The sequence below is a fragment of the Chionomys nivalis genome, chromosome 8 (genome assembly GCF_950005125.1).
Source record: "Chionomys nivalis chromosome 8, mChiNiv1.1, whole genome shotgun sequence".
Classification (NCBI taxonomy): Eukaryota; Metazoa; Chordata; class Mammalia; order Rodentia; family Cricetidae; genus Chionomys; species Chionomys nivalis.
Window position 1 is genome coordinate 83,136,634 of NC_080093.1, and position 14,166 is coordinate 83,150,799.

General features: G+C 43.7%; 1 protein-coding gene across 1 annotated transcript in view; it reads right to left on the reverse strand.

Annotated features, from left to right (window-relative positions):
* The window catches only part of Spon1 (spondin 1), a 302,789-nt gene that overhangs the window by 174,647 nt on the left and 113,976 nt on the right, over window positions 1-14,166 (reverse strand). Inside the window, exon 4 of the mRNA XM_057778046.1 lies at window positions 4,955-5,028. Within this exon, the coding sequence (XP_057634029.1) occupies window positions 4,955-5,028 (74 nt within the window). The remainder of the gene's footprint in view (window positions 1-4,954; window positions 5,029-14,166) is intronic.

The window sequence follows — 14,166 nt, forward strand, 5'->3', positions numbered from 1 at the left end:
AACTTTGCTAGAGGAAGTAGGTCATTGGGGGAGGGCCTTAAGGCTATGTTGCCCAACCTCATTTCCTGTGCACTCTTTGTAGATGCGAGGTGACAAGCCAGTCTCTGCTCCTGCCACCATCTCTTCCCCACCATGGTGGGCTGTGTCCCCTGAACTGTAGGCTAAAATAAACACTTCGTTCTTGCTGCTGTTTTACTTAATGATGGTGTCAGAAAAGTAACTAAGACATCAAGAGGAAGAGGCAGGCTGGGTGACTTGATTGAGTTCACAGGCTTCTAAAGTGACTCCAAAGAGGCTGCAGTCACCCAAAGCAGGAATTGGGCAGAGGCTAGGGTGCTGTCTATGCCTAGGAGCCAGCTGCCCACTACCACATGTGCATAAAACCTGGACTTGGTTCCTGTGTGAGCAGCTTGGGTAGTAAGGACAAACCCCACCCAGTAGATTTTAGGAGAGGTAGCTTGAACCAGAAGATCCGGTCCTTTTGCAGTCCCACAAGGATGGGCTGCATTGTAAAATACATCTAAATTAGTTTTGAAAAAGGGGTTCAGGACTGAGAGATCCATGCTGAGATTTCGATCTTAACTACCAGGTGCTGTTAAATGAGGCAGCAACGATCTCCAGAAGCCCCCTAAACAAGACCAATTGGGAGATTTACTTATCAGAAGGACTTTTAGATTTAGAGAGTGAAGTTAAAGGTACTGCTTGGGCTTTACAGAAATTAGTTTATGACAGACCTTTGGAAAATATACTTCCATCTCAAAATTAAATTTCTAGGTTTGAAAGGGGAAATGGTTTCCTACCAAGGACAGGTCTTTTGCCAACAAAGGAGGCTTTAAAAGGGTAGCGATAGCAAGACCAACATACTCCCCATGTTACAACAGCTGGGGTGCTAAGCCAGGTAACCTCAGTCCTGGAGTGTGACTTCAGATTTCCTTTCTTCCCATTTATTACACACACATACATACATGCACACATACCACAGGCACACATGTACAATACATATACACACATACATAATTTTTATTATGTATCCTTGACTGGTCTGAAATTTACAATATAGATCAGGTTGGACTTGAGCTCACAGAGATCTGACTGCCTCTGTCTCCTGATTGCTGGGATTAAAGGTGTGTGCCACGCCAACCAGCTTTATTTTATTTATTTTGTGCAGTACTGGGAATCAAATCCAAGGTCATGTTGTGCTAAGTCACTGCTGCATCATTGAACGCACCTGGCACCCGATTTACTTTTTAAAACTGAGTTTCGCTGTGTAGCCCATGCTGGACTTGAACTCACAATCCTTCTACCTCACATTCCTAAATTATGAGTGTATCATCTCGGCCAATCCTATCACATCTGACCTTCTTCATTTCTATCTTGAATTTGTTGGCCTTTAAAATTCTCTTTTGTGATTCTTAGGTCTTCTTTCCCACATCATCCTCCTTTTCCTTCTCTCTTTTTATTTGTGTATATGCGTATGTACATGTATGTGTTCATGTATGTGTGAACTGTGTGTGCAGGTGCCAGTGTAGAAGAGTGTTCATGTGTGTGGGGGCCAGAGGAAAACCTTAGCTGTCATTCCTCAGTGGCCATACATCTTGTTTTTTTTTACTTAAAAAAATTAAAAATTATGTATATACATGTGTGTCCATGCAATAGGTGCCCATGACAGTCAGAAGAGGGTGATGGATCCCCTGGAACTGGATTTACATGTGGTTCTGAGACATCCAACATGGGTACTGGGTCCTCTATAGGAGCAGTATCTGTTCGTAAACCTGGAGCCACTTCTCTGGCCCCAGTGTACCTTGCTTTTGAGACAGGGCCTCTAACCAGCCTGTAACTCGCCAAATAGGCCGGTCAGGCTGGCTCGAAAGTGAGCATCAAGATTCATCTGTCTTCCTTCTCCAGTGCTGGGCTTATAAGTAGAACCCATGGCATCCAACCTCCCATGTGGCTCTTGGGGTTTGGGAGATTGTACTTGGGTCCTCATGATTGCAAAGCACTGCTTTACTGACCCAGCTAGCTCTTCGACTCTCCTCGTCCTCCTCTCTCTCTCTCTCTCTCTCTCTCTCTCTCTCTCTCTCTCTCTCATCCTCTTTTCATTTTCTGACCACTACTTACATTCTTCTCTCTTCTCTGGTTTTTCCATCTCCCATCATTTCCTGTCATTCCCTTCTGTTTGTGACATAGTATCCAAGTGTGTGACCATATGTCTATCACAGACCATCTTCTGGAATAGGTTGTCTTTCTCTAATTTTAAATTGCAAGTAATTTGCATTTGCATTGCTTTTAAAAATCAAAGGCTGTAGAGACGGATCAATGGGTAAAGGTGGTTGGCGTGCAAGCATAAGGACCAGAGTTCGAGTCCCTAGGACCTATGTAAAATAGGTGTGTAGCACAAATGTCTGTCATTGTACTCTTAACAGAGATGGGAAGTAAAGACGAGAAAATTCATTGGAATATCATGAGACACCTAGCCTGGAATACATGCCCATATTTATGCATACAAATGTGCACACACATGCACTCACAACACTAGTGTTCACCACTTTTTATCCTTGAGGTTACATTTCATCATCTATGGATGAATGGCTGTAATTGGGGGCAATAAATGAGACCTCCAAATTCCACTATTTCTTTTCTGAACAGATTTGATTTGACTCAACAAGGAAGCAGGGAGCATAGAGACTTGATGAAAAGCTGGAGTTTGCTAAGTTATTGAATACATTAAAAAATCCCTTTGCTCGGCTTATATTTTAATGGTTTTCTTAATATGATCACTTTGATGCTAATTTTCTCAAGGGTCTGCTGTTTCCAAAGATCATTTATAAGCACACAAAAGCCAACAGCATGAGGACTTGCTGGGCTTTTTCAGTCCATCAACTTGCAAGGAGTCTTTGTGTAGACAGCATGATTAGTCATTTTCCTAGGAGCTCAGCCTGAGAGAAACAATCAAGACACGACATGCTATTTCTTCATCACTGTACCCCCCGAATTTTAGCACACGTGAGCTCAGTTAAGACTTCCTAAGTTCAGGACTCAGGCTCTAGGGGATTTCTGTCATTGCTTTGGGGTGTCTGGGAAATTTCTAAGAACTTTCAGGGAGGGAAGGTGGGGCATGAGGTTTCATTTAGGGACCAAGAGCCTAAAGGGGGGAAATGTACCTTGCTTGGAAAAGAGCTGACTGAACCATTTGTCTACTAAGCGACTTGGAGGGAAGATCTCATCCCATGTGAAGTGGTGCTCACCAAGAAGTTAGCAAGGTTCATGGCCAGAGCATCCAGAACTCCCACTCTGACGCCAAGCATCTGACTCTCTCCACGAATGTCTACTTAACATTTTGACTCTAGCTTTTTTTACAAGAAGACAGTGCATTACTCTGCTATAGACAGAGATGTAAAGTACTCAACACAAGGATGCAACATTGGCAGTGGGCAGTGGTTCAGTGCACGGGCTCCTGGTGTCAACCTGCCCTCCATTTCTGGCTGTAAAGAGCTTCTTGAACTGTCTCGATCCCAGGCTCTTCATCAACAATAGGGCTGATCCAATGCCTTTATCATACAGGGCTATTGTCTAGATTGCATAATTAATTAATGTTTAGATAGGGCCTGTCATGTAGCAAACACTCAAAATTATTCGCAATTATTATTATTTCCCCAGTAGAACTCTCTTCAACATTTCTTAGTAGTTTATGACTTGTATAGTTGGAGAAGACTATTCCTTCTGAAAAGACTAATTGCTGAAAAGGCAAATAAAATTCTGCAAAAATGAGTAGAAGGAGGTAGCTAAGCTGTATAATTACAGAGCTTTTCCTGTTTTTATTGAGTTACCTAATAACTTCTAAACCAGTTTAGATGGTTTAAGTCTTATTCTTAAAGGCAGATTAATACACAAACTTTTGAATATAGATAGCAATAGCTACCATGCACACACACACACACACAACTTGCACATGCACATTCAGTCTTGCATGTATGATGTGTGTGCATGCCTGGGTTGGTGTTTGTGAATGCAGACAGGCTGCAGCACCTCCATGGAAGTCAGAGGGCAACATCAGGTGTCAGTCCTTGCCTTCCACCTTCTTCAGAAGCAGGATCTCTTGTTTTCATCTGTTGACTTCTGGCCAACTGTTCTGGGAGCACCTAGGAATTCCTCTCCCTGCTTCCATCTTGAATGTTACACATGGATGATGGCATTGTAGAACTGAAGCACCATGCCCACCTTTATGTGGATCCTGGGGCTCTGAACTCAAGCCCTCACAGTTACATGGTAAGAGTTTTACCCATTGAGCCATCTTGAAGCCCTATTTTACGTTATTAAGTCACATGATTGGGGGAGGCAATAGAAGCAGATTTAAGCCCAGGCCTGATCTGAACCCAGGTCGCTTCTTTAAACCCCTCTAGTCTATCATTAGGATGCTCTGGTCCTGGGCAGGGGTGTAGCTCAGTGTCAGAGTGCTTGCCTAGCATACATAAGACTTGAACAAGGTAAAATCACAAGGTTAGTGTCCCCTACCCTTTCACCCCTGACACTCCTATCTTCTACTGGTCTCTTTTGGAGAAGATCCCCTATATTACTCAGATTGCACACAAGTTTTGGGGGGTGATTTTCCCAGAGAGCCACTGTAGGCTTTTTAAAGGCACACAACTCTGCATCCCTTAATTAAGTCCTGTGAATTATTCCAAGGAACCTCTTCAGAATAATCACTGTTTCACAAAAATAAGAAGACAGCACCAATATAAGGTACATTATCTCCTACCCAGGGAATCAAGCTGAGTAATTAGAGCTTAAGGCGGATCCAATTATCCATAGCACACAACCAGATTAAAAATCAGAGCTACGTGAGGAGGCAGAGCCCAGGGGAACTCAGAGAGCTCCATTGCCTGAATTCCTGCAGCCATGCTCCAACTGAATGAGCTCTCCCTTCACCGGCCCCTCTCCACCTGCATCCTCTTACCTTGTTCACACAGCTTCTTGGTCAGAGAGCCCTCGTCTTGAAAATAAATAATGCGTTTCTGTACAATGCTGGCCCTGTGGGGGAAGAAGACATCAGTACAGTGATGAGAGGGGCAGGTTTGGAGGGACAGTCAACCACAGTCCTTGCTCGGCTGCCCATGGCTTGGTGGCGCTGTGTGTTATCCCCCCTGTTCTCCATGCTTCGTTTCTTCATCCATCAACAGGCAAGCAGTACCTGCACCATGGAATCGCCATGAGAATTGTCAGAACATATACGTCAACAGCCTAACCGGAGCCTAGAAACCATCAGCATTAGATACTGGGCTATAATTGACGGCACTGCTGTTGAGGTAAGAAACTAAGTCAATGGCATTTTCAGCGTCTTTTCTCAATGCCTCATCTTACCTTCCCCTTCCTATTAAATGATGGAGGCCATTTATAGACCCACCATATTCAGAGCTTAGAAGCACATCAAATTCTTTTCCTGAAAGGAAAAGAGGAATTTAAAAATATTTTTTGATTTGTTCTAAAAATGTCATTCTATATCATTCTCGAAAGTCTAGACAAAATCATCTCCTATACTCTGAACAAAGACAACGTCAGCTGTGGCCTTTCTTTCTCAAACACGTCAAACGTGGGCTCTGAGAATTTAGAACACGTATTTTGAGGTTGCAAATGATTTAGCTTTGATCAGCACATATTTTCCCTTTCCTCTGGGATAGAGCAGACACGCTGCTTCTCCTTTAACTCACTCTCTTGTTTATTTTCCATTGGCCTGGAAAAGGTTGGATCCTGCAACCCAGTGTTCCAGCAATTTAAGAGTCTACAGCGCTTAGAAATTGAGCCAGTGCCGATAAATCTCGAGTCATTTCTATTGATTTTCTTCAGCAATGCTACTCAATCAAAAGGTAATTTTCACTTCGATTCACCCTATTTAACAGATAAAGGCATCCCTTGACTCCATTACAACTGACCACACTGAATAACTGTTTGACTCTCATGAGCTCAGACTTAGGAGCTGGCCCACATTTTTGATGGGGATCTGTACTGAGTAGAAACGATTTCCCCAATGGTCTGGGCAAAGGCCAAGATGACTTTCCAAAGAAATGTCTGTGCTACATCCAGTCTTGCACAAAAGAATACAATTCTGACCAGTTTAACAGATGTGTTTTACAGTCTTTCCCCACCCAAGAGAGACAAGATGTTGAAATAAGTAAATGAAATATGCTTCCTGTCTACACAAAACGACTTTGATCATTTGATCCATTCTCTTGACCATTAAGTGGGAAAGTTCCCTCAGGCCAAGAGAGTAATAGTCCTCCTTACCTCAAAGCCAAATAATAAAGCCTTTTATTCATCAGAGCTCTTGGCCACCTACAGCAGTCCTTTTCAGGGGGTCCTCCTGTGTCTAGAGACCCCTGCAGGAGGGTAAAGACTAGACCTCCTAGAACGTGCCTAAGAGCTGCAGTTCTGGTTGAGTGGAGAGCTCCCTCCTCATGTCAACCACAGAAACTTCCTCCCTTTTGTCTTCTTGTAGTATTTATGGGCACGTTTTCAACAAATTATTGCCCGAGGGCAGGCTTCGCGGCTGGCACTGAGGAGGGCACCAGGGTCATTATCGTGAACAACAGAGACTGGGCCATTCAGCTCATTCTCGTAGTTCATATCACGGGAGAGGGAAGCACGAAACAACCCAACCCGCAGCTAATGATAGAGGTTAACAGTGATTGAGCGCTACCATGGAAACATCTACAGAGTGCAGGAGGGAAGCCCGACCAAGCTAGGAAACGCTTCCCTGACAAAGAACAGCTCAGCCGAGACTGGGAGAGGAGACACCAACCAAGCAATCAGAGGGGAGCAGAAAAGGAGAGGGGGTACTGTTTATACATCCCTGGGGTAGGGGACCATGGACTTCCTGGAAGAAAGTCAAGGAGCTAATGCGAGGTGAGTGGGGAGGTGAGTGAGCCCATCCCCACATCAGCCAGGGCCTGCTGGGAGATGGCCTTTTACTCCAAGTCTGATAGATGTCTTTGAGGGACATGCCCTAGGACTGAGGTAACCAGATCTGCTCTTTCAAAAGGCTGTCATACGGGATAGAAGTCCCAGGCAAATCAAGGTTTATTTTAGTAAAGTTCTCTTCCGACTAATGTTTGAAAATGACTGGACAGTAGGGATATTAGTTTCTCTGTTGGCTAGTTTTATGTCAACTTGACATAAGTAGAGTCATTTTGGAAGAAGGAACCTCAACTGAGAAAATGCTTCTACCAGACTAGCCTGTAGGACAAGTTTTGTAGGATATATTGTTTTTGATTGATGATTGATGGGGGGGGGGGGCAGCTCACCCCTGGGCTGGTGGTCCTGGGTGTGTAAGAAGAACGGACTGAGACAGTCATGAGGAGCTGGCCAGTAAGAAGTCTTCCTCCATGGCCTCCGCATCAGTTCCTGCCTTCAAGTTCCTACACTGACTTTCTCCCACGATGAATTATGATATATGATATAAGATGAAATAAATCCTTTCCTCCCCAAGCTGCTTTTGGTCATGATGTATTATCACAGCAACAGAAACCTAACGGAGACAGTTTCTTTTCTCATTGCTTAGGTAAAATACCTGACAAAGAACATGAAGGAAGAGTGGTCTGTGAAGCTCACGGTTGGAGGGAACACAGTTCATCACGGCAGGGAAGGCCTGGCAATGCAGGGCTCTGTCTAGGCAGAAGCGTAGCAGCCACCAACCACGTGCTTGTATCTCAGTGGACTCTTGGCAGAGGTGGACCAGGAAGCAAGGCAGGACTACAAACCTCAAGGCTGCCCTTCAAAGACCCACAACCTGAAGCAAAGCTCCAGAATGTTCCACAACCTCTGGGTGGGGGGAGGGTTCAAACATATCAGCTTGAAGGGGACATTTTCCAAATGACACCAGGATAATACATTAACATGGCTTTTTTCTATTCCTCTGAGACACCCTCGGCTTCATTTGTCAACCTGCCTGCCAAGCCCCCTGGGATTCCATAATTTTGATGTTATTCTGTCTTAGCTAAATACCTCACCCCCAGTCAACTCTGCAAGGCCCTGTGAGGAAAGCCCCAGTGTGGTTCGGTTTCCTGTAAATAAGACAATGGCAAAGCCTATTATTTTAAAGGTGATCACGAATAGTCCTTACCCCTAACTTTAGAGGACTACAACTGTAAAATTTTATAGCGACTCAAGTGGAAGGTATGTGCCTTCCTATAAGCTGTCCAGGTCTTCAACCCTTGAGGCTATATAAAAGGTATGGTATCTCACCCCCTTTAAAGAAATAATCTTTATCTTAAAACAAACAAAACAAAATGTAGGAATTGAGAGCTGTCTTGACAGCTAAGCCCACTTGTTGCATTTCCAGAGAACCCAAGTTTAGATCTCAGACTCATGGCAGGCAGCTCACAACCACCTGAAATTCCTGTCCCAGGGAGCCCTAATGCACACACGCACGCACGCACGCACGTGCGCGCGCACACGCGCACACACACACACACACACACACGCATGCATGCATACACACACGTTACCTGGTTCATACCCAACACCAAAATGTTCCCTGGCTGTCTTTCCTACAAGAGCCAGAGATCTTGGGCTATTCCACACACACACTCACTAACCCATAGTGTAACTGCTTGCTGTGCTGGATTATAAGCTTCTTGAGAGTTGGGACTAAATATCACTATAGATTTTGGCATTGTTTCAGTGCTATGATTCAAGGAGGAGAACCAGAGATCTATCTGGCTAGTGTTGGATACAGAGACCTTTAACGTGGCAGGAATCTGAGGGGATCTGAGGGAGCACAAAGGGCACTGGACCTAGGACAGTGTTGTAGTATATGGGCAGTGGGTGTCACCCTGGAAATTATTCAGAGCAAGAAAAGGTGTCCCCCCAAATAAATAAAAATCCGGGTGGTGGTGGCACACGCCTTTAATCCCAGCACTTGGGAGGCAGAGGCAGGCGGATCTCTGTGAGTCTGAGCCCGGCCTGGTCTACCAAGTGAGTTCCAGGACAGGCTCCAAAGCTGCAGAGAAAAGAAAAAGAAAAAGCCCAAATGAGCCATGATTACGGAGGTAGACAAACACTCACGCACAAATGTGTTCCTGGGGACCAAGACTTTGTCCTCTTAGCTGTAGGAATTGCTTCACTCTATCCCTCATTTGGTCAGCTCCTAGGAGAGTTTTATATTCTGAGAAAATGCATTCTTTACTTTGAGACTATTCCCATCAAAAGTATAAAATTCAGTTGAGGCTTATAAATCATATTATGGTTCAGAAAAATAATAGTTTTACAAGATGAGAAAGCTGTTAGTAAGAATTCCCTTAGCATTTCAAAATGACAAATTTTCTCCATTCTGTGTTGCAATTTGGCAGTCATGTTGCGTCCCATTTATATACTGAATGCTCGCTTATCGGGAGAGAGCATGTTAAAGAAATCTAAATTAAATTTCTCAGTATGCTGGCATCTCAGACTTTGGGGTATCGAAGTCTTAAGTAATTCACCGAACACTTCCAAACTTTTCTTTTAAAACCATATGAACATTTCCAGAAACATCATTCCCAATCCCCTAAGTGTTCGATCCTTTTCTGTCTAAAGGGTTTATTTATTTGATATTCTTTTTCCTTGGGGTATTTGCCTGCTGGGGTAAAGTTAGAATTTGCTATGATGTGGGTTTGCTATACAGTGTTAAAAAGAGCCAACAGAGAAAGATCTCAGAAATTGTTGGTCTTAGAAGAGAACCGGTTATTGTATTGTTCCTGAGAATATATGCTTGCACCCTCTGTGGCTTGCTCATTGCCATGTTCAGACAATTCCTGGAAGGTCCTACTGTAGTGTGCTGCCCTCAGTAACTAGTCAGTAATGGTGACCATTATTACTGCTATTGATAAAGGTCCTGGCTCATGCTTAATAAAGAATCCCTATTATTATGCTTGATGTCAGCTCTGATTCTGTTGTGAAGGGAGGGGCCCTGAGGAGGTCCCTCACTGAGCTGCTTCAGACAGAGATAGCAGATGGCCAGATGAAGTTTGGGTTTGTCGTCTCCAGACGGCGTTTGCCAACCCTTTCCCCAATTCCAGTAAATTTTCTTTTACTGGACATTTCTTGGAAGACTTTGTAAAATTTCTCTGTGCTCTCAGGGCTGTTTTCCATGGAGGTGGTCCAGTGTAGACTCAGCAAAATTTATTTCATCTTACCAGTGTCTTGGGAAGATCCAGGAATAAACATGGAGCCATAGTGGAGATACCGTGATCCATGCTGAGGCTGCTGTATTACCTTCCTTCACCAAGATGCCCAGCGTGAACTTGGTCATGGCCTCACTCTGCAGATCTGTGAGGTGCGCCCATGCCATCGTGGAGACCCTTACCAACTTTTTATTTGAATTTAAAACTATATCCCGGAGTTAGTAGAGATTCTGGTAGCCCATGATAATGTATTCAGGGGAGAAGAAAAGTGGAATATTTTCAAGGCCCTATGCTGACTAACAGTAAGGTCACGATCTCTGCTCAGGAGTTACCAAGACAGATTCAGAGAGTGGTGTAGTATGCTGATTTGGCTTTTGTTCACTTGACTTAAACTAGTATCACTTGATTTAAACTAGTATCACTCAGAAAAATAATTGAACTATAATTGAAGGGAAAAAAACACCTCAACCAGATTGACCTGCAGGAAAGTGGGGTGGTGGTGGTGGCGGTGGTAGTATTTTCTTGATTAATGTGGGAAAGCCCAACCCATTCTGGGTAGTGTCAGGCCTGTCTTGGGTTTTATAAGAGATTTAACTGAGCAAGTCAGAGGGAGCAAGAAATGACATTCCTTCAGGTTTTTGCCTTCAGTTCCTACCATTCCTACCCTGATCTCATGCCTTTCCAGGGTGAATTGTGACCTGAAAGTATTAGATGAATTTAACCCTTTCAGCTCCAAGATGCTCTTAGTCATGGTGTTTTGTCATAGCAATAGAAAAGCAAACCAGACTAGAGAATAGGAATTTAACAGCTGTAGTCTATAATGATGGGTATGTAGGATTCCCCTCTGTATGCTGTGAATACCATTGGTTAATAAAAAAAAAACTGTCTTAGGCCTGTGCAGGGCAGAATATAGGTAGGTGGGGAAAACTAAACTGAATGCTGGGAGAAAGAAGGAGGAGTTTAGAGAAGCCATGTAGACAGGAGACAGATACAGGAACTTTACCTGGCGATACACAGATTAATGGAAATGGGTTCAATTAAGATGTAAGAGTTAGTCAATAAAAAGTTAGAGCTAATGGGCCAAGCAGTGACTTAATTAATACAGTTTCTGTGTGGTTATTTCAGGAGTCTGGGTGGTCGGGAAATGAACAAGCAGCCTCGTACAATGGATGGGTAAGATGTGGGTGCCAGAGTATACAGTCATATTGTGTCACAGTCAGAGATCAAAGAACAAATAGGGAGTAGGACCAGGGTAATGGACTGTGAGGTCCCCAGGGATTCACTCCATCTAACAAGGCCCAATGCAGTCCAGAACAGTTTCACTTCTCGGTACCCAGTGTCTAAGAGGCTCTGGGCATTTGTGATAATTTCTAGGAGTGCTACAGGTTAGTTATCACTCACTCATGAAACGTTTACAGAGAGAGGGTGCAGAAACAGAGACTCTGTAACACTAGCTCGTGGAGGATTTCTCACAGAGGCTCTGTGGCACTCGCTCATGGAGGATTTCTCAGGACCCAATAACTTAACCCAATAACCCAATAACTTGAACCTGGGACAAAAAGAGACGATTAAGATATATCTTATTTTTTCGACAACATTTTTCTATGTGCTTTATAAATATTCATATGATGACTATCATTGATTGTTAACTGACTATATCTGGAATTAACTGAAATTCATGTGAGTAGATCTATCTTTTGAAGGACTCTTTTTTCTCAATTCAATCATTTGAAATGGGAAGACCCACTTTTAATCCAGATCTATCGAGGTAGGAGATCTACCTTTAATGTGGGCCCCACCTTCTGCTGGTAGTCTATACAAAGGACATGGAAGAAGGGCTTGCCCCTGCTTGTTCTCACTCTCACTGGTGAGTCTATTCCTCCACTGGCATTAGAGTCTACTTTGCCTATACTGAAGACCAGCTGAGACATTCAGCCTCATGGACTTAACAGTTAATGGATTCTTGGACCCTCTGTTGGTAGTCATTGTTGTACTAGCTGGACCAAAGCCTGTAAGCCATTTTAATAAATCCCCTTTCTCTCTTTAAAGGGAGAGATTTATTCTATCAATTATGTTCCTCTAGTGAATCAGACTAAGTGGTTCTAGAGCAACAGATGTGTGAAGTTGACTTTTTAAAAGTATCTGGAAGAGGCTTCCCAATTTGCCAACACCCACAGCTACTGAGGCCTCTCTTAGAGGCGAGTACTTGAAATCCCATGGTGTGAACTATTTTACAGACTTAAGGAGACACATGCATTTGATTATCCTGACTCACCACTTATAAGAGGTAACAAATTTGGTGACTCTGCATATAAAACTTTGGACAATTTGTAGAGAAATAAGGAAAATTATAGTGCTGGTTGGTTGTTCTTAGCATCTCTGAATAAATCGACAAAGGAAAAGAATGCACTCTGTGATAAAATTAACCAAATTCTAAGCATTTCAGAGCACAGTGAAGGCCAACAATGAACTTAGTGACAAAATTGACTGGCTCCAGATGCGTATAAACAATCTAAAGGTTTCTAAGAGAATCTCTCCCGCAGTCACAGAGCATGAGCAAACCAAAGCCCTCATTATGAGATTGGCTGAGTTACTGTGAAAATTCAAGTCCCAGCCTTGGAGGCTGTGGTGGTTAAAGTAAGGGCATTAATTGGTAAAGAACAGGATCTTGTAACTTGGGATGGGGATGTGTGGGAGGATCCTATTGGAGCTGAGAACTCTGAACCTTCAGATTCCCAAGGGTCTATCTCACGAAAGGAAGTAGTCTCTCTATCCTTAGTCAAAGTAGTGCTCCCCGTCTCCACTCCTAAAATGTCATCATTTCCAGCTTTGACTGAGGAAATTAATTCTTCCTTGTCTGCTGAACCAGTAGTGACTTTCTCTGAAGGAGATGCCAGGCAAGGCAATATACTGATGTCCTTCAAGGTCCACCAACAGTTGCCCCTAGACCTACTTTAACACTTAAGGCTAAGCAGGCTCCTAGAGGTGGGTAGGAAGTGTAGACCATGAGAAGGTGCACTACACTAAAGAGCTTAATGAGTTTGCTAATTTGGGAATATGTGTGGGAATGGGTTTTAAGGGTGTGGGATAATGGTAGAAGGAACATAACGCTGGACCAGGCTGAGCTTCTTGATATGGGCCAATTGTGTGAGGATTCTAGGTTTAATATGGATAGAAGCTCACGCAGCTAAAAAGTGTGAGGGGGCAGTATCAAAAGTTTGAATGGTTGACTGAAGCATTTGTCAAAAGATGGCTACTGAAAAGGAGCTGGAGATGCTTGATATCCCATGACTCAGTGTTGGCGAAGGGGTGTTTAAGTCTCAGGGAAATTGCAGTGTTAGAATGGGGACTATGTGTAAAACCTAATCCTCCACAATGGGAAGGCCTAAAAGACATACCCTTCACTAATCCTGTAAGATGCAAAATGGTGAGTGGGGTGCACGCACATATGAAGAGCTTTCACTTGCCTTTTTTGTGCCAGACCTTAGACTTGGAGACACCGATGCTCATTTGGATGAATTAAATGTAATGGGTTTAATTGGGCCCCCAAAGTAGCAGGGGCCAGTTGGCAGCACTGAATCACAAAAGGCAAGGTGACTGTAGTTATCTTCATGAGCAGGATAGACCAAGCAATTTCCATAATGGCTTAACCTATCATGGGCGGCACAGGCAAAGGTACTTTTCTGGTAGCATGACTCATAACTCTGCAAGCTGTTCGCTTTGTATGGGGCCTGGAACAGGAGAAGGCTCTTCAACAGGTCCAGGCTGCTGTGCAATATACTCTCTGCTCGAATCATATGGTCTAGCATGATGGAGGTGGGTCATCTTTCTATCTGTTGTTTCATTGGTTAAGTAATAAAGAAACTGCCTTGGCCCCTTTAATAGGCCAACCCTTAGGTGGGTGGAGTAAACAGAACAGAATGCTGGGAGAAAGAAGCCGAGTCAGTGAGTCGCCATGATTCTCTCACTCCAGACAGACGCAGGTTAAGATCTTCCCTGGTAAGCCAGCTCGTGG